The sequence below is a fragment of the Magallana gigas genome, chromosome 10 (genome assembly GCF_963853765.1).
Source record: "Magallana gigas chromosome 10, xbMagGiga1.1, whole genome shotgun sequence".
Classification (NCBI taxonomy): Eukaryota; Metazoa; Mollusca; class Bivalvia; order Ostreida; family Ostreidae; genus Magallana; species Magallana gigas.
Genome location: NC_088862.1, coordinates 3,262,676 through 3,280,989, shown reverse-complemented (window position 1 = coordinate 3,280,989; position 18,314 = coordinate 3,262,676). Strand labels below are relative to the sequence as shown.

The following is an 18,314-nucleotide window of genomic DNA, read 5'->3' as shown; positions in this document are numbered from 1 at the left end:
GTCTTGAACATTGAAACCACAACAAGAGATAACCTTGAACGTTTTAACAGTTTTATTAAAGATTAACTATCTGATACAACAGTTATAGTATATCTAAACATTCAGATACATTTAATGGTTTATTTCTGACGTTAAATATACATATACTTTTTCCAGAAAAGCCAATAAATAAAAACTTGCGGCTTTGGATATAAACAAATAAGGTGACATGAATCGTACATGGAAAAATGAGATTCTAAAAGATTATAGATATTCACTATTAAAACAATAAATTAATCTGTTCTGAACGATATATATGCACATATGTTCGAATGGGTCAGATAGCGCGAATTTTCTCTGTATTTTGCAGTCTAAAAATGACGTGACTGGAAAGAGTTCGTTTTAGATGGCCTTAAAACTGATCGCTGTTATCTCCTCTCCGCCAAAAATTTGATATCACAGTCAAACAATGAAAATATTTTTTTACAAAAGGAGCTAGGATTTACTACCAGTCGTACTCAGGGGTTTCGGGATACGGTTGAATTTCTGTTTTGAAGATATTAACCTTCCGCGGGCTCTCGAACACTGGGACATGTTTGGGGTTAGGGTTATCGGCCGTGAACCGTCGCTTGATTTCCTTGACACTCAGTGTAGACAGAGGGATCCGACTACTGCCTATGTACTGAGCCACGATACCTTCGTTGTCCTCAACCGGGTATGCTTTCTCGCGTAGGCGATCCCGAATTTCCTCTGTATCATGCGCAATAGGGATAAGTGCGGCTTGAATGGTCCTTTTCTCCTTTTTCTCATTTTCAAGCATTTTCTCGAGTTCCTCACATTGGTCTTGTACGTCATTCGTGAAATGAATGATGTTTGCTTTCACCTCTAGCTCCACTTGCATGTCATTGTCTACGATACTCTTGTGGAAGTTCAGGGTACCCATTTGACGCTCCATAGCATAGATCTGCAGTTTATTTCTCTCTAGCATGGTCTGAAGGGATTTATATTCCCCCGTCCTCTTTTCTTTTATCGCGTTGTTTAACTTATTGGTGAGTTCCTGCTTTTCGTTTTCTAGTTTCTGCATGTACTCTTTGAGGTCCCTCTCCCTATTCTGGTATCCATGCAGTGTCATTTCGAGTTCGTTAGTCCTTTCTTCGCGTTTTAAGAGCTTCTGTAACTCATTAGTTTCTTTCTCCAGCTTTTTCTCGTGTTTCTGGATGTCGACAGAGAGCATTTTTAACCTCCTAGACAGCTGATCCTCAAGAGACACAAGTTTGGTCAGCCTCTCTTTAAGGTCCTTCGTTTTCTTGTCGTCAATCTCCAGCCACTTTCTCGCCAACCAAGCGCAGATCTGGCACTTGACCAGAATGTCTGGGATAAGCCGCATCAGGAAGTAGGTCCGGGAATTCTTGACCTTCAGATGACTGACCACTCGCTCGCTGTCTTGGCTGAAAAGAGCGTGGTTTATGTTGTCTTCGTTGTCGATGAGGTAATCCAGCTGTTCTTTTACCAAGGCCAGTCTTTGGGCAGTTTTTTCTAGCTCTGCTGTGTCATATAGTGACCTGACGTCACGTAATTCTCGACCTAACAGTTGCAGGGCGGCTTTTGAAATCATGTGTTTTCTGGCGGCATGGATATCGTCATCCCCAGAGGCTTGACTTTCTGTGTCCGAGAAGCGAAATGAACTCCAACCGGATATACCCGTAATGCCACTGTCGATGGAACGATGGGAAGCCACGCTCAAGTTTGACATGGACATGGCCGAGTCAGTAGAACGCTCACGATCGGGAGCATTGTGTGAAACATTATAAAAATATTTGAACAGGGGGTTAAAAATGCGGCTTACGAAGTTGTTTCTCAGTTCCCTTAAGTAAGACAAATTTTTGAAAAACCAATTAAAATATTCCATCATCTCGTCGGCTTCGTTTCCAATATCTTCGGAGACCGGAAGTCGCTTGTTTCTTTTGCGCATGCGCAGTTTTCGAATTTCCTGGTTGATGGCCTGTCGAATTCCTCCTATTGTGTAGATATCGCGTGCTCCTTTACATCTCCTGGCCAGTTCTCGAAACATTTTGAGCATCATGTCAACATTGAAATTGTCCGAGGACGTGTATACCTTCTCCTCGAAGGCTTTGATTTGTTGGTGCAATAAATGGCTCCTATATTTTTCATCAAGTGTGACCAAACGAACCTGTGATAAAGACAGAAAAAAATCCTATGTATATCACTTTAAAAATAATATAAAATGATATTTTCTGAAAAAAGTTTATTTGTTTGACAGATGGAAAGACAGACAGACAGCTAGATTGACAGATGAATAGACAGTTAGACCGACCTGAAGTTTTTCTCCTGCATATTGACTGTGAGCATGCGGATCAAACGGGTTACCTCCGGAGGCTCTGTAACAAAATAGAGAAATCCATTACATTTTAATTAAATGCAGACATTAAGCACAGCAATAATATTAATCGTGTATACCATCTAAGTTAACATGGAAATTTAACAGTTTCGGTCGAAAGGTAGATATCGGTGCAATCTACGCAAAAGCAATGCAACTGCCAAGTCAATAAAAACAATTAAAATGGAAAGTGTGGATAAACACAGATTTTCGTCCTAGTTAGTTGAAAATGCAATAGAAGTTACATGTAATAGAAAAAAAAGTTTTCGAATCGAAACAAATATCTTGTCCAACTGCCATCAACCAGCAAACGGTGAGTGTGCACATCATTACCTCTATATGATATGTCAACATTTAAATGCAAAGGGAATTATCAAAAATGTGTTGTACTAGTGTTTTGATCGATTTTCACCAATTATATCCATGGTTGAGTCAATCAAAATTAAAAAAAAAAACTATTAATTTATCAAAACTATTAAGCATGCGACAGGCATTTATTGTCGCAATATGATCTCAAACAAAAACATAACAATGCGATATAAATCTTAATGTGTTACAATCAAATCTTTAATTTTTGAAAGTCGCAAGCGTAAAATTTAATCAGAAAAAAACTCATGAAAATTTAACCCGGTTTAACTTAGCGAGTGCACAAGTACATATATTAATCGTAATAAATACAGCTGTATAAATATATATTTTATTAACTTTACCTATATATACAAATCGAAATATTCGAGGAAGAAAATTAAATGTTACCTTGAAATAACAATTTTAGGTAAAGATCCAGAATTGGTTAAAGACGAGGATTTCTCCCCCAAAACACTCATCTTGTCTGACTGGCGAAATCAAACAACTGGTGAAATGCCAGAATTTTATAGTCACTAAAATCCGTTCTTTTTCAGCGTGTGTATATATTTCGAGCTCAGTTAAAGCATGATTTGAATTCTAGCGTGATGCTTTTGATATATCTTTCCCTTTCTGCTTATCTCAAGTCATGCGAATAATTGTCTTTTCCATGTGTTTACCAATTAAAAAGAAGTCGCACAATATTTAAATATTTCTAAAAGGCCTCTTTTAAGACGCAATCACAAAAACTATTACTCTTGAGCTGATAGAGCCATACAATTTATTATCTTCCTCATAAATACTGATCAATTACACAATGTAAACAACTCTTTCAAATCATTTTCCACCTTTAAAAGAAGTGAAAATCTAATGCAAGTTTTATAACTCCGGAATTTCTATTGCTGTTTTATCGTTTCCTTTTGAGCTATATATGTTCTTAAGAGACTTAATTTGTTTAGTTTTGAGTTTCAAGTGCTCGAGAGAAAAATATATGTCATCTAGCTTTAGAATCCGTGAATTCATCATTCAAAATGGACAATACTCTCCGTTTCTTTAATTCAAAATGTGGAACGTTCTACATTTATCTATACTTGAAAACATTTTTTTCACAAGAGAATGAGAAAGAGTTCCGTACATTCGTGCAAGTCTCCCAGCGTACCAATAGATTACAATACATTTTTATCTTTTAAAAAAAAACTAATTTCATGTACACAATGAAGCAACAGGTTATTAACGCTATTTAATCCCTAAAGAACATCCAATATTTGCTCACAGTCAATAGAATGATTTTAAAGAAAAAAATATATTAAGGCATGATGGGAATATTTAGAAATGTCGACTTGCTACTATTCAAAATAGAGAAAACCATCGTGATTACAGTATTATCTCCCTTTGAGATGCCCCCCTGGGGGGTGAATTGTGTCAACACGACTCTCTCCTCCCCCTATTCTCACAATTTTCTTACTGCAATCGGCGCAAGCCATTGGAGAAGAATTCGCACACACATTGCTTGCAAGTACCATCGGGAATTTGTTTGTTATATCAAATTCAAAGTTCTTAAAATGATTAAAAACACGCGCTTGCATATAGATCATTTAAAATAGTTTGCCTTTTTTTATTGTTGTGTAACTTTTTCAATTTTGATCAATTTAGTTAAAAAAAAGAAAAGAAGGAAAACCACGGACACATTATCAAAAGTACAAAGTGTACCAAACAAAAACAAATTACTTTCTGCAAAATATTATTTTCCACCGGTTTGAAAGACTGAATGGAGTTTACCCGGATATTTTGACAAGTAAGACAGAACCACAGATATTGTTCAGGATTTTTAGTCAACATGTTTTTGTTCACTACATTTTGTATAAGGGTGACTTGTTTATAAATAAGAGCTTGGCTTGCCATCTTGGAAATATGTAGCGTACTTTTACGACATAGATTACATCAGTCTATGTACCTGTACGAAAATAATGTCCGAAACTATGTATTGATGATTCACCTTTCTCAGTCTCTGATATGAGTACGTCTGATTGTGTTTTTATTAGGTGATCTTTGATATATAATGATGTTTTAGAAATATTGACATAGTTATAAGCGACGTACGTAAGAAGTAGGTAACATGAAACAGAAACCTGACACATGGAATTCAATAACTAATCCAAGATATACATGTATACAGCCAAATCTTTTATAGGCGGGGATTGGTGTACCCTTTGGTACGCAAGCGTCTCTTTAACTTGTTCTATTAAATTTATCCCCACTTTGTCGGCAACCCCATAAAAGCTGCACATTTAACGCTATCAGTTAATGGCAATAATCAATAAAGTCTAACATTTGAAAGCTTGCAGGATATGGAAAAATTAATTAATTTCCTTTTAAGTCGTCTATAGACATTCATTCAGCATGTAGATAGCTATTGATCATAATGCTCGAGCGATACATACCAGGATGAAAGAAGGCAGCATAACCGACATATTTAATCAATGTATGTCAGTTACGTCAACTTTCTTCACATAAAATAGCGATAAATCAACATATCTAGATGCCAGATATGAGGTCTATAGCGAAATGAGCGTCAATTTATAGGGAAGTCGGGCATTTATATTGAAAACTGAAAACCGCGAAAGGAGCGTCACTTACATAAGTAATAAATAAGAGAGAGGTTGAACATTTATATTAAAACCTGAAGACTCTTCACATGAGCTCAAAGACATTCTGCCGAAATAAATGCTGATAATGTTTTAATTTATATGAAGAAATTTACCTAGAAAGGCTCTTGCTGCCATGTACATGAATTAACAAGATTAAAAAAAATTCAATCGACATTTAATATTGAGGAGGCTGGATGGTCAACAAAATTACCACTCAGATATACCTTAAATTTTTAGACATGTTTTGTTCGGCTATAAATTTTAGCTTTTAAATGTGAGAAGTTCCCTATATTTTTATAAAGAGCTCTTCTTCTAAAGGAGGTCAAAACAGACCACGACTATCGAGCTCTCTTAACACATGACATCATTTGACATCAATCAATCACAGAGTGTATATCTGATATAAAACACAGACAAAAAGAGCCGATATCTGACCAAAAAAAACATAGACAAATAGAGCCGATATCTGACATAAAACACAGACAAATAGAGCTGATATCTGACATAAACCACAAATATAGCCAATATCTGACATTAAACTAGGGTCGATATCTGACATAAAACACAGACAAATAGAGCCGATATCTGACATAAAACACAGACAAATAGGGGCGATATCTGGCATAAAACAGACAAATATGGCTTATATCTGACATAAAATACCAACAAATAAAGCTGATATCTGACATAAACCAGACAAAAAGAGCCGATATCTGACATAAAACATGGACAAAAAGAGCCAATATCTTACATAAAACAGACAAATGGGGCCGATATCTGACATATAAAAGACAAATAGAGCCGATATCTGACATAAAATACAGACAAAAAGAGCCAATGCCTGACATAATACACAGACAAATAGAGACGATATCTGACATAAAACATAGACAAATAGAGCCAATATCTCACATAAAACACAGACAAATAGGGCCGATATCTGGCATAAAATATCAACAAATAGAGCCGATATCTGATATAAAACACAGACTAATAAACATATATCTGACATAAAATACCAACAAATAGAGCCGATATCTGACATAAAACACAGACTAATAGAGCTGATATCTGACATAAAACAGACAAAAAGAGCCGATATCTGACATAAAACATGGACAAAAAGAACCAATATCTGACATTAAACAGACAAATGGGGCCGATATCTGACATATAAAAGACAAATAGAGCCGATATCTGACATCAAACACAGACAAAAAGAGCCAATGCCTGACATAATACACAGACAAATAGAGACAATATCTGACATAAAACACAGACAAATAGAGCCGATATCTGACCCAATACAGACAAATAGAGCCGATATCTGACAAAAAACACAGACAAATAGAGCTGATATCTGACATCAATTAATCACAAAAAGAATTGAAATCCGACTTAAAACACTGAAAGATTGTTGACATTTGATCATTTGCCATAGGACACTGATATCTGACATAAAACACAGACAAAAAGAATCGACAACATTTAAAGTATTTGTTACACTTTAAGTTTTAAAATCAAAGATTTCTAAACTTAACTTCAACATTGTTAAAGTTAAGTTTAGAAATCTTCGATTTTAAACTTTTAACATAACACACTGACAAATAACGTCGACTTATTACTGTAACATTGACTACAGACAGATAAAGGCAACATCTAACATTTAACAGTGACGAAAGAGTTGACACCTGACATTGACCACAGATCAGCTGTGCCGACATTTACCCGTCACATGACACGTGTCTGCACTACATTGAGACGCACCCCTTTTAAAACATTGAAATAATTTACTAACGTCATCGTAAAAAAAGCAAGGTTTCTCTTTTCTTGAAACATTTCAGTGATTTATTTAAATCTGTACACGTTTGTAAAAGGATAAATAAAGAGGTAAAAGCAAATCACGTATCTGCGGTTTAAATGACTTTCAGCTATCATACTGGCGAAGGACCAATTTTTTCGGTTGTTTAAAATTCTATATGTTGGTTTCATACTTTCAACGAGTTCTCGTGTACTTGACTATCGCTCGATCACATCGATCACCGACTCGCAAAAATCTTTCTTAATGGGCTACTTCTTATGAAGTTATTGAAATTGGAAACATCTTTAGCTATCTATTTTTGGGGTTGTGTAAGTAAAAGCATCATCATTTCAAGACTGAACAGGTTCATTGTCATGATTGTTCAGAAATTTTTAAAATTATGAGCATTTGCTTAAAATTGTCGAATTTGGGTCGTCATTAACCAAAATGTAGGCGAATCCTGAGCTGCATTTCCTGACTTGCGCACGTGAATTAAAGAGGCTGGATGGTCAACAAATTAACAATCAGATCCACCCCCCCCCCCCCCCACCTCACGAAAAAAAAAATCAGAGAAAAAAAGAGAAAAAAATCCAGAGCATTTGGTGTAACTGTTATTCAGATCTGATGTAAAAACAACTAAAATCAAAAACATTTGACACAAGTTTAAGTCATCGATCATTAATTGACTTAACGATATGTTCACATTCGCATTATTTTGTTAAAAAGTGTGCTTAGTTTCATACATAAAGATTATTCGACTATCGATCGACTTAATCCGCTGAAAATAAACAATTTAAAAAGTTATCTGACAGTGAATGATTTTTAAAAGGTGCAGAAGTGCGGTATTCAGTTTGTCTGCACCGCCTTGGTGTGACCGACGACATTCAAAAATAAGCATTCAATGGTTAACTGACATTGTCAGCTAAAAAAATGACCAAAGGTTTCTTAATTCATATTTTTAAAATACTTTGATAAAAAAAAAAAACACCCCAAAAATGCTATTTTCGGGACAGCGTCTTAATCTATGAAAGATATAAAAATTATGTAGACAATTTCTCGTTGAAGTAAAATGAATATTTCACCATTAACAGTGGCATCGGTATTGAGCGACTTTATTGTCAAAAGTAATTAACGGGGTGTTGTTACTTTTTCATTTTGGATTGAATCATATACTAGTTACTCAAAGCATTATACCGCTGAAATTTTTATAAAATATTCATATTTAAGAGAATGTGATCATAAATTAGCATTTCATAATATATACCCCCCCCCCCCCCCCACATTGTCTTTAAATCTACACCCACCTCCCTTTCTTTTCTATAAAAATATCGTGCAAATTCAATCTATACTATGAAACTATGTGGATTTGAAAGTAACAAATTTTTTGTACAATAAATAATTGATTAATTTTAAATCTGCCCACATTCATGTAGAAGTCATATTTGTTATAAAAAAAAATATCGCAAAAATGTCATGCAAACAACATGAACGTACCTCAGCCTTCTGAACGTTTGCAGATAGCCCGGATGTGCCATCAGAAGCCTCAGTATTCTCAGCCTTAAACGCTATACAAATGTCTTTGAGGTCCAATTATTACAGAGATTGGGCAGGGTTCGTCAGTGACCAATGGATACGGTAATGAGCCCCCAACAGTGGACAGGGACCACGGATTAAGTCTCTTATCAAACCCCCGACAAGTACAAATAACATATTGGCTATCCGTTGAATGTGTCACTGAACGAACCCAGGATTTGTGTATCTAGGGGGGCAATAAAATTGATATGACTACTTTTGATCCCAGTTCCCTGCCCCGCTGTTTAAATCAATGCCAATTTATCGAAAGCCTTACGTCGAAGTTGTGTAGATAAAACGTTTGTAAGGTGACAGTTGTTTTAAGTTCTATTTACAATGTACATGGTACAAGTTAATGCCAATTTTAAAAATCAATAAACAGGGACGGGTATTGTTGCTCCTGGGCCATGCCATAAAATAGCAATAAAATAAAAAAAAAAATGATGCATTCATTTCTTGTGTCTTGCATATCGAGATAAGCCAGCTCACATTTAGTTTGTTGTTGTTTTTTTTGTATTTTGTTTTGAATGTTCATAAAACAACGAAAATCGACGGAAACCAAATTGATGAACGAAAATCAACTAAATATATAAATTTTCAAGTAGGTTTAGTAAATTCACTACAGATCGCACTATGGTGTCAATACAATCTGCAAATGCCAAAAGGGTTTGAAAAGTACATTAAATCGACTTAGTAAGTATCTTGCAGGGAGTATTTGCAGCCTATTTAAAACACCCTACATTCTTTCTCTTTTCAAACAAATAAAAATAAACCTAGGTTATTAAATTTATAATGAATACTGGGGAGGTTTACTCGTTAGTGCTAATTATATTACACACAAAACAATACTGTTGTACACCTCAAGACTGTATCATAAACACAGATTATAAATAACTACAGCTTTTATCATAAACATTTATAGTTTAACTTTTAAATTATTTCTTAAGCTAGTTACAGCATCTAAACAGATTACCGAAATCAGAAAAAACAGCTTATCTCACACTCATACTTCAGCTCTAAACAACTATCTCACACTCATAGTACAGCCCTCACCAACTTATCTCACACTCATACTACAGCTCTCAACAACTTATCTCACACTCATACTACAGCTCTCAACAACTTAATTATCTCACACGCATACTGTATCTCTCAACAACTTATCTCACACTCATAGTACAGCCCTCAACAACTTATCTCACACTCATACTACAGCTCTCAACAACTTATCTCACACTCATAATACAGCCCTCAACAACTTATCTCACACTCATAATACAGCCCTCAACAACTTATCTCACACTCATACTACAGCTCTCAACATCTTATCTCGCACTCATACTGTAGCTCTCAACATCTTATCTCACACTCATACTGTAGCTCTCAACAACTTATCTCACACTCATACTACAGCTCTCAACAACTTAAATATCTCACACTCAAACTGTAGCTCTCAACAACTTATCTCACACTCATACTGTAGCTCTCAACAACTTAATTATCTTACACTTATACTGTAGGTCTCAACAGCTTATCTCACACTCATACTACAGCTCTCAACAACTTATCTCACACTCATATTATAGCTCTCAACATCTTATCTCACACTCATTCTGTAGCTCTCAACAACTTAATTATCTCACACTCATACTACAGCTCTCAACAACTTATCTCACACATATGTTAAAGTTCACAACAACTTATCTCATACATTTGTTGCAGCTCACAACAATTTATCCCATACATATGTTGCACCTCAAAACTACTTATATCATACATATGTTGCAGCTCACAACAACTTATCTCACACATATGTTGCAGCTCACAACAACTTATCTCACACGTTTCTTGCAGCTCTTAAAATCTTGTTGATACATTTGTTGCAGCTTTGAACAGCTTATCTCTCAAACATAATAAAGCTCTCAGTATTTTATCTCACGCACATGCTGTGCTCATCTCACACGTGTTGCCATTCTCCTCAGCTTATCTCAGACATATGCTGCTGCTCTCAACATTTATCTCACAAACATGTTGCAGCTTTCAACAGCTTATCTCTCAAACATATTAAAGCTCTCGGTATTTTATCTCACGCACATGTTGTGCTTATCTCACACATGTTGCAATTATCTTCAGTTTATCTCAGACATATGTTGCAGCTCTCACCAGCTGAAATTATCTCACATGCAAATATGTATTGCAGCTATCAACAGCTTATCTAACACACATGTTGCATCATGTATTAGTTCAATGCAGATTAACACAGCTTAACCCACGAACATACAGCATCTTGTCGTCTGGCAGCTTAAGCTTTTTTCGATCACTGAGGGACTACTACAACTAATATCTTAAACACTATTTCCGACTGCATGCTGAGTACGTTCATTTGATTCAGGTCCATACAGAAAACCCCACGCATTATTGACTACTAGTACCCCCGCGTTAAATTAAAGTAACTTCAACATATATCTATGCGTTCGTTTTGCACTTCCGGAGTCTTTGCCAGACAGGTAGTGTAGAAGTAGAATGTGTACTTACATGTACCCTCTGCGAGTCATGGCCCTGTCCTGATTTTATATACGCTCATCCCCTATGTAACAAGACTTCGGGAGACCCGCATACATTTCATGTGTCGTATATAAAATGTTCTTTTGGAGCTTTGGAAGTTCGACAAAGGAATTAAAACCCATTATTGATGTTCCACTGTCAAATCGAACTTTCTGAAATAATGTAAATTGTAATGGTGAGATGTTGATTTGATCTCAGTATTAGCGACCAGCAGAGATAAAGAAATCGATAGCCTTCCATACAGTACATAGGACGGAGCCGGTAATTGCACATTTATCCACCCTCTTTTACCCTGCAGCATCCGAACTAAATAGAAAAGGAGAGTTTCCATGCCTACATGCAAAGAATGTCCGCATTTTCTGTATTCCAGTAATTTGATCTACTTTGTAAAACAAACTACCGTTTGTGTTGGTGTAAAATAAGTATACTAATGAGGGAGTCAGCGAGATTCCAGTTCCCCGATAGGAAGACTTTTATCCGACGCTTATAAACTGTAAAAAAAATTAGTAGAGTTACCTAGTATAATAAATATCATTACCCAGTATCCAACTGTTTGTGCATTTTACAAGGTAAAAAGCAACTTTAATACACGTTTCATTTTTTTTTATTCGTGTTTGTGTTTTATAAAAGTGTTCAACTTAGGGTTCTAAATAACTTGCATAAATATATTAAACTTTTCAGGCTAATGTAGTCGGCATGCACCGTGTATTAATCATTTCTACCCTCTCCCGCAAGCATATTAGGGTCGTGTCCACACTTCGCATCATTTGAAGTGACATAAACAACTATTCAATTTCGAGCATTTTTAGTCAATATATCTTCAATTGCCCGCGAATCGTGTGTGAAAAGAAATACTTTTTGAAGATCGATTGTTTGAGCGAAACTGGTTGCTCGGATCTATAGGTATGTTCGAGACTATTACTAGTGTCATATATTATGGTTTTCATTATTAATTATTATTCCAAATTATTAATTTAATAGTTACTTTTTGAGCATTTGACATATATTGCATTACTTATTACACAAATACAATTACATGTAGTTACAAATGTGAGTATTAAATACAACTCTATTTGGCATACTTTGAAATCATTTTACCCGTAACTCTAAATTTAGTCAGAATCAAAATGAAATAATTTCTAGCATGTAAAATTCAGTACTGCGAGGCATTATGGGAAACAGACAGCGATGTACATCAACGATAGAAACACACTTACATGTACATTTTGTACATATAAATAAAACACAACATGCGCGGATCCAGCAATCTTTTTTCGGGAGAGGATCGAAGAAATAATATTTTTTTGCCATTGTTGGGGGGGGGGGGGAGATACCCCTGATTCTACATACAATGGAACTATAAACATACATGTATAAATGTATAAGAAGGCACGTATCATCGTTTTTGAAAGGGGGCAGACTCATCCAAAAAAATTTGACAAGCAACAGAAAAAAATATTTCACAAAGTTTCATTTCTATTTTTTACATACTCCCCAAAAAGTGAGGGAGGGGAACACTTCAGGAAAATTCAATTTTTAAAATGTAAATTTTAAAAAATGGTTGAAAAAAAAAGGGGAGCCCCCCCCCCCCCCCCCCCCCTTGTTACGTGCCTGATGCCTGATAAATACGTAAGTTAGTACAAGTTCAAGAATATTTGGAGGATCAAACATATTGATCATATTACATCATTTCTGAAACTTGAAGTGGTGAAACCTAGTGTAAATAGAGGCAGCTAAGACATCAAAGGCTATATATACACACACACTACAATGGACGTACCATTAAGTGGAGTTAGTGAGTCTACCATAGAACACAAGTCTGACTTTCCATTCATTATAATTACATGAGACAATATTTACAATGTAAACAACACAGTGTTAATAAGAGATTCTTAAATCCATCTATAAGTCTTGTAAGAGAATTTTTGATAATTTGGTTTAATAAAAGGCACGTACATGTAAAATCTTTTTTTTTAAATCGGGGTGGGGGTTAATACATGTATGCTCTCAAAAAAGTGGGGGGGGGGGGGTCGAGGAAAAAGTAAGTGGGTGGTCTCTCCCACCTTAACAGTGCCTAATAGAAGACATGCTCAATTTCAAAAATTATTTGTTTCATGGTAAACAGCGCGGAACTTGTCCGTAATCATGTTCTTGTGTGTATTCGTTGTGCCTATGAAGAAAGGTAGGGGTGGATCTTTGAATGCGCGAGGGGAAAAGCAGCAAGATGTTCCGATTGAAAACCAACAACCAATCGTAACTACTCGGCCATTTCTGCTGGCGAAGTTATTTTTCGCCATTGGAAATGGCCGAGTAGTTACGATTGACTAACAACAAATCATTCGGTATGCCTCGGTTGATTCCCTTGCCTTCATGGTGGAAATTCGGCCGAGAGGTGCCGAGTGAACATCCTCTTGGTTTTTCGTGCATTACAATACAGAGAACTTTGCCCCCATGTCCATCATGGGGAACCCTCTGTCGAAGGCGGCCGCCGTTGATTTTGGCATACAGTGGAGTTGCTGGGCAGTGGCAGCTGCACTAAAGACCGAAAAGTTCTATGACCTGGCCGGTAAATTCAGTTAACATTGTTAAATTACAAATATATCATTGCAATTTTAAGCTCAAGTAGAGAAGGCCGAATTTCCTCGTTAAGTTTCGGTTTATCGAACCAGTGCGTGATAAAGAGATTTTCTGCAACTTACTTATGTTTAAGTGGATTTTATTGAAATACCCACTTCACCCGTTTTCTGTTGAGCTTGCAATCAATAACTGCTTTCATTTGTTGTAGCGACAAGACTGTTCATAAAGTTCATTAGAAGTTATAAAAGATTTGAATTTGAATATGAATTTCAAACATACAATTACATCATATTTATAGTAATTAAAGTCTGACTGTAAACTTGTTTTATATATTCCAATTAATTGTTAATGATGCATGAATTGGTATAAAAAGTTTGTCTTTCTGATAAACTGTATACAGGGTTATTTGCGCCCCATATAATTTTCGCCTCTACAGTAGCAAAACAGATTTGCCCCGACTTTCATTCACCAAAACAACATTGTTTTTCATCCAGAACTAGGCTTGAACTCCGAACTCATAAGTTTAGGGTTAACCAGAACTAGCTATATTGCTTGTAGACATAAAAGTGTGGCAGTACTGTGCCTATTAGCTATATACAATCACACTTCATATACTACATAGTACTGTGCCTATTAGCTATACACTATCACACTTCATATATTTTGTATTAGGTTGACAACAGCATGATCTATATGGCATGGTCTGTTGTCAGTATTTTATGTGACAAAACATTAGTCAGACTGATACTTGTTGCAAAGGAGAATCTTCATGGTTTTTCAGACATAGTGGCATTTTTTATGATGAGCTGTTATTAACCAACCACTTTAAAAATTATAATTTTGTTGCAGGTTCAGGAACATTTCTGTTTCTAGCGTTACAGAGCTTGAAATGGGGCGGTCGCTATCACCTCAGGCAAAAGGTCAACACAGGAATGGTGGCTCTCTGGGCCTTCAGGTTTGATACAATTTGATACATGCAAATGACTCTTTACAATGTAAAACGATAGGATGAAAATTGTCCTGTTTCACTTCTTCCAAAGACACTGAACACAAAAAACCTAGCTTCTATGCAAATTCATTCAAAAGGCATACTGAGGGTCTCATCGAATGGAGTGACTTATTATACTTACTTAAAGATGTAAAAAGTAGTTTGACTTGATAAATAACACAATGTCTGTTGCTGCCACAGTTGCAGAATTTTCTTGGATACTTTCTCTGTTAAGGTACGTAGAATTTTGGCTGACAAATAATGCAAAAAACCTTATACCCTTTACCTGCAATAAACAAAGCCATTGTTTAAATGGCATTACTGTATATGTTTATATTAGAACTTGGATGTCTATATTGTAGTTAGCTACTTTGAAAATAATTACTGTAAATTCCTTATTTTATGCAAATAATTAATTATGTGATCCTGTTGTTTGGTATCAAATTGAGAGGATATTAAACGGTGAACATTGAACTTTTACGGTAATTTATTATGCTAGTTCTAAATTCTTTGAAAACAATAGCGAGATTTTAAAATATCTGCAAGGTGGGATTCTCAGGATTTTAAGTGGATATTATATCCTTACGATTAATTAGGAATCTACAGTATTTATTTCCAAGGTTGGGTTTGTTTGTGTTTACAAGAATCCTGGTGTGCTTCTCGCGATTTTACGCGGCTATTACTTCCTTGCATTTAATTAGGAATCTACTGACAGTACTTGTTTATGATATTGTACATGTAGTTTACTACTATAATGAATATAATTGTATTCGTTTTATTTGCTAGGTTGGGATTGTTTCTGTTCACAAGAATTCTGAAGGAAGGACAGGACCGTCGCTTCAATAAGGTCCGAGACAGACCTGGAACATTCTTTGTGTACTGGACCATTCAAGGTGGATAATACGATCAACTGTTGTCAAATTATTCCACTCGCTGCTGTTTTTAACAAGTTTTGATCTTGCAGTTAAGATAGAAATGTTTTGAATATTTATAAATGAAAATGTATTTCAAGGAACAGTTAGAAATGGCTTTCATACACAAGAATGTTTATTCTTTGATAGTGAATTAGAACGTGTGACAGTCAATAAATTCTCAATTTCTATGAATATGAAAATTACCCCCTACGTTATTTGGAAAGAAAAATATCAAGTCTTGTGCCAGTGTTTTGGTACATGTTTTAGACTAGTATCTCTGATTGAATGTGTGTAGACGAGGTATTTCGGAGTGACCATGTTGTACAATGTCTGCAGGTGTGTGGGTGTTTTTGACCATCCTTCCCACGCTGATCTTGAACTCAAAGAGGGAAGATCGACCAATCACGACGCAGGATTACGTCGGATGGTCAATGTGGGTCACTGGCTTCCTCCTGGAGACCATCGCAGACTCACAGAAATCCTCTTTCAGGGCAAACCCAGAAAACCAGGTAGGAATCACAGAGTCTATCAATTGTATAAGATTTGAACTGTTCATGACAAATTATGTTTGCGACCCAGCCTTATTCAGACTTGTCTTGTTAAAACAACCATACGACAAGGACTGGTTTGCGCGAGAAATATTAGTACTGATGTGGCTCTCGCAAACCTTGAGTAAAATTTTGCACGCAAATAAAAGTTGGTTTATAGTATACTAACTTTGTATTGACCTGCTTATGGTTTGCTTGTCCTTGACCTGTTTATTGTTGTATTGACCTGTATATGGTCTGTTTGTTTGTTCTTGACCTATTTAATTTTGTATTGACCTGTTTGTGACCTGTGTTTGTCTTTGACCTGTTTATTTTTGTATTGACCTGTTTATGGTCTGTTTGTTTGTTCTTGACCTATTTAATTTTGTATTGACCTGTTTGTGACCTGTGGTTGTCCTTGACCTGTTTTTTTTTTTGCATTGACCTGTTTATGGTCTGTTTGCTTTTCCTTGATTTGTTTATTTTTGTATCGACCTCTTTGTGGTCTGTTTAGTTTTGTGTTGACCTTTTTGTGGTCTGTATAGTTTTGTGTTGACCTTTTAGTGGTCTGTATAGTTTTGTGTTGACCTTTTTGTGGTCTGTTTGTTAGTCCTTGACCTGTTTATTTTTATTGTTATATAAATATATTATATAATATTATATTATTTTTACTATATATTATTATTGACCTGTAGGGGAAGTTTATCCGGCACGGCCTATGGAGTGTGGTTCAGTACCCTAACTACCTGGGGGAGATCATGATGTGGTCTGGCCTCTACCTGTCCTCGACCTCCGTTCTCCGGGGATGGGAACACGTCAGTGTCATCTCTCCGCTCTTCCTAATCTTCTTGTTGACCAAGGTCAGCGGAATTCCCCTGCAGGAAAAGTCCGCACTCAAACGCTACGGAGGAGATCCAGCATTCCATGAACATATCCGGAAAACTCCGAAACTTATTCCATTTATCTGGTAGATAATGAAGATGCCTTGTACATATTAAGTGATGATTTTACAAGTATATGTACAGTGTAGTAAAATTCCAAAACACATACCATTTTTCTGGTAGATAGTGAGTCTTACGCTATGCATTATGATAGTTGATTATTTATCAAGTACAGTGTAAAAATGATCAATTCAGTAAACATCAAAACTCACTCCATTTTTTCCTGGTGAACTTGCAAGTGCCAGATGCCCATTGTTTGACCATTTATCTTAAACAATACAGTGTTGCAATATAATATCACAGTAATGTTAAACTTTGTGCAATTATCTGAAAAATAGTGATAGTTAAATACAGTGTAGACAATGATATACAAATCTTTTCTACCTCATCACTGTGAAACATCTTATTAAAAGGAGAGAGATTAATGTCCAAAGATTAACTTCTGTTAGTCTTTCCTTTATTGTTAGAATTACAACTTAAGCTGATGGAAAGAAAAACTATTACATTTCTGTATTCATAAAGCAATTTCTTATTGAGACTGTTACATATTCTACTGTAAAGTTTGAAATGTATATATGGACAATTGTGCATCATGAATTTCTCATGAAAGAACATCCTCATATGTTTCATGGGAAACCTTCCAGATAGTTTTACTTTCCAAAAATATTTTGGAAAATTCTCTAATCTTGTGAAAATTATTTTTTGACAAATTTTACAAAATCATATTATGTGCCACTTTACATGAATTTCACATGAATTTTTTTTTAAAATGTAAGTCCTTGCAAGTGATATAAGGCTCAATTACCTGTGGATGTAATACTTGTTGCTCAGGTGAGCACTGTGGTTCGTGAACCTCTGGTTACAATGTAGTCAGTTATTCAAATAAAATGTTTGCACACTTGCACATGTGTTATTATTTTACTGGTAATTCAACTAAGCATGTACTTAGTACATAACAGTGATTTATAATTATACATAAAAATTTACTACATACATGTGTATATTCATAGCTTTACATGCATAAATCACTTTGTGTTGTTCCATTCTTCATTAAGACAC

The 18,314-nt window shown here is 35.5% G+C and overlaps 2 protein-coding genes across 5 annotated transcripts; one reads left to right on the top strand and one right to left on the bottom strand.

The window, feature by feature from the left end:
• Positions 1–34: 34 nt before the first annotated feature.
• LOC105320292 (uncharacterized protein MCAP_0864) lies at positions 35–11,441 on the bottom strand. Of its 4 annotated transcripts, none has more exons than XM_034453965.2 (3): positions 11,279–11,441; positions 2,315–2,378; positions 35–2,170 (listed from the first exon to the last, which is right to left on the bottom strand). In XM_034453965.2, exons 1-3 carry the CDS (start codon positions 11,296–11,298, stop codon positions 485–487), a joined length of 1,770 nt encoding a protein of 589 aa, XP_034309856.2. In that variant the 5' UTR covers positions 11,299–11,441; the 3' UTR covers positions 35–484. The 4 variants fall into 4 exon arrangements, with proteins under 4 accessions (XP_034309856.2, XP_065929294.1, XP_011416470.3 ...); XM_066073222.1 differs by having other exon boundaries at positions 11,285–11,440; XM_011418168.4 differs by lacking the exon at positions 11,279–11,441 and adding an exon at positions 8,666–8,863.
• Positions 11,442–13,710: 2,269 nt separating this feature from the next.
• On the top strand, positions 13,711–18,156 carry LOC105320290 (uncharacterized). The gene is made up of 5 exons (XM_011418163.4): positions 13,711–13,874; positions 14,735–14,840; positions 15,660–15,766; positions 16,124–16,296; positions 17,010–18,156. The coding sequence occupies exons 1-5, from the start codon at positions 13,760–13,762 to the stop codon at positions 17,283–17,285; spliced, it is 777 nt and encodes a 258-aa protein (XP_011416465.1). The 5' UTR covers positions 13,711–13,759; the 3' UTR covers positions 17,286–18,156.
• Positions 18,157–18,314: the final 158 nt, after the last annotated feature.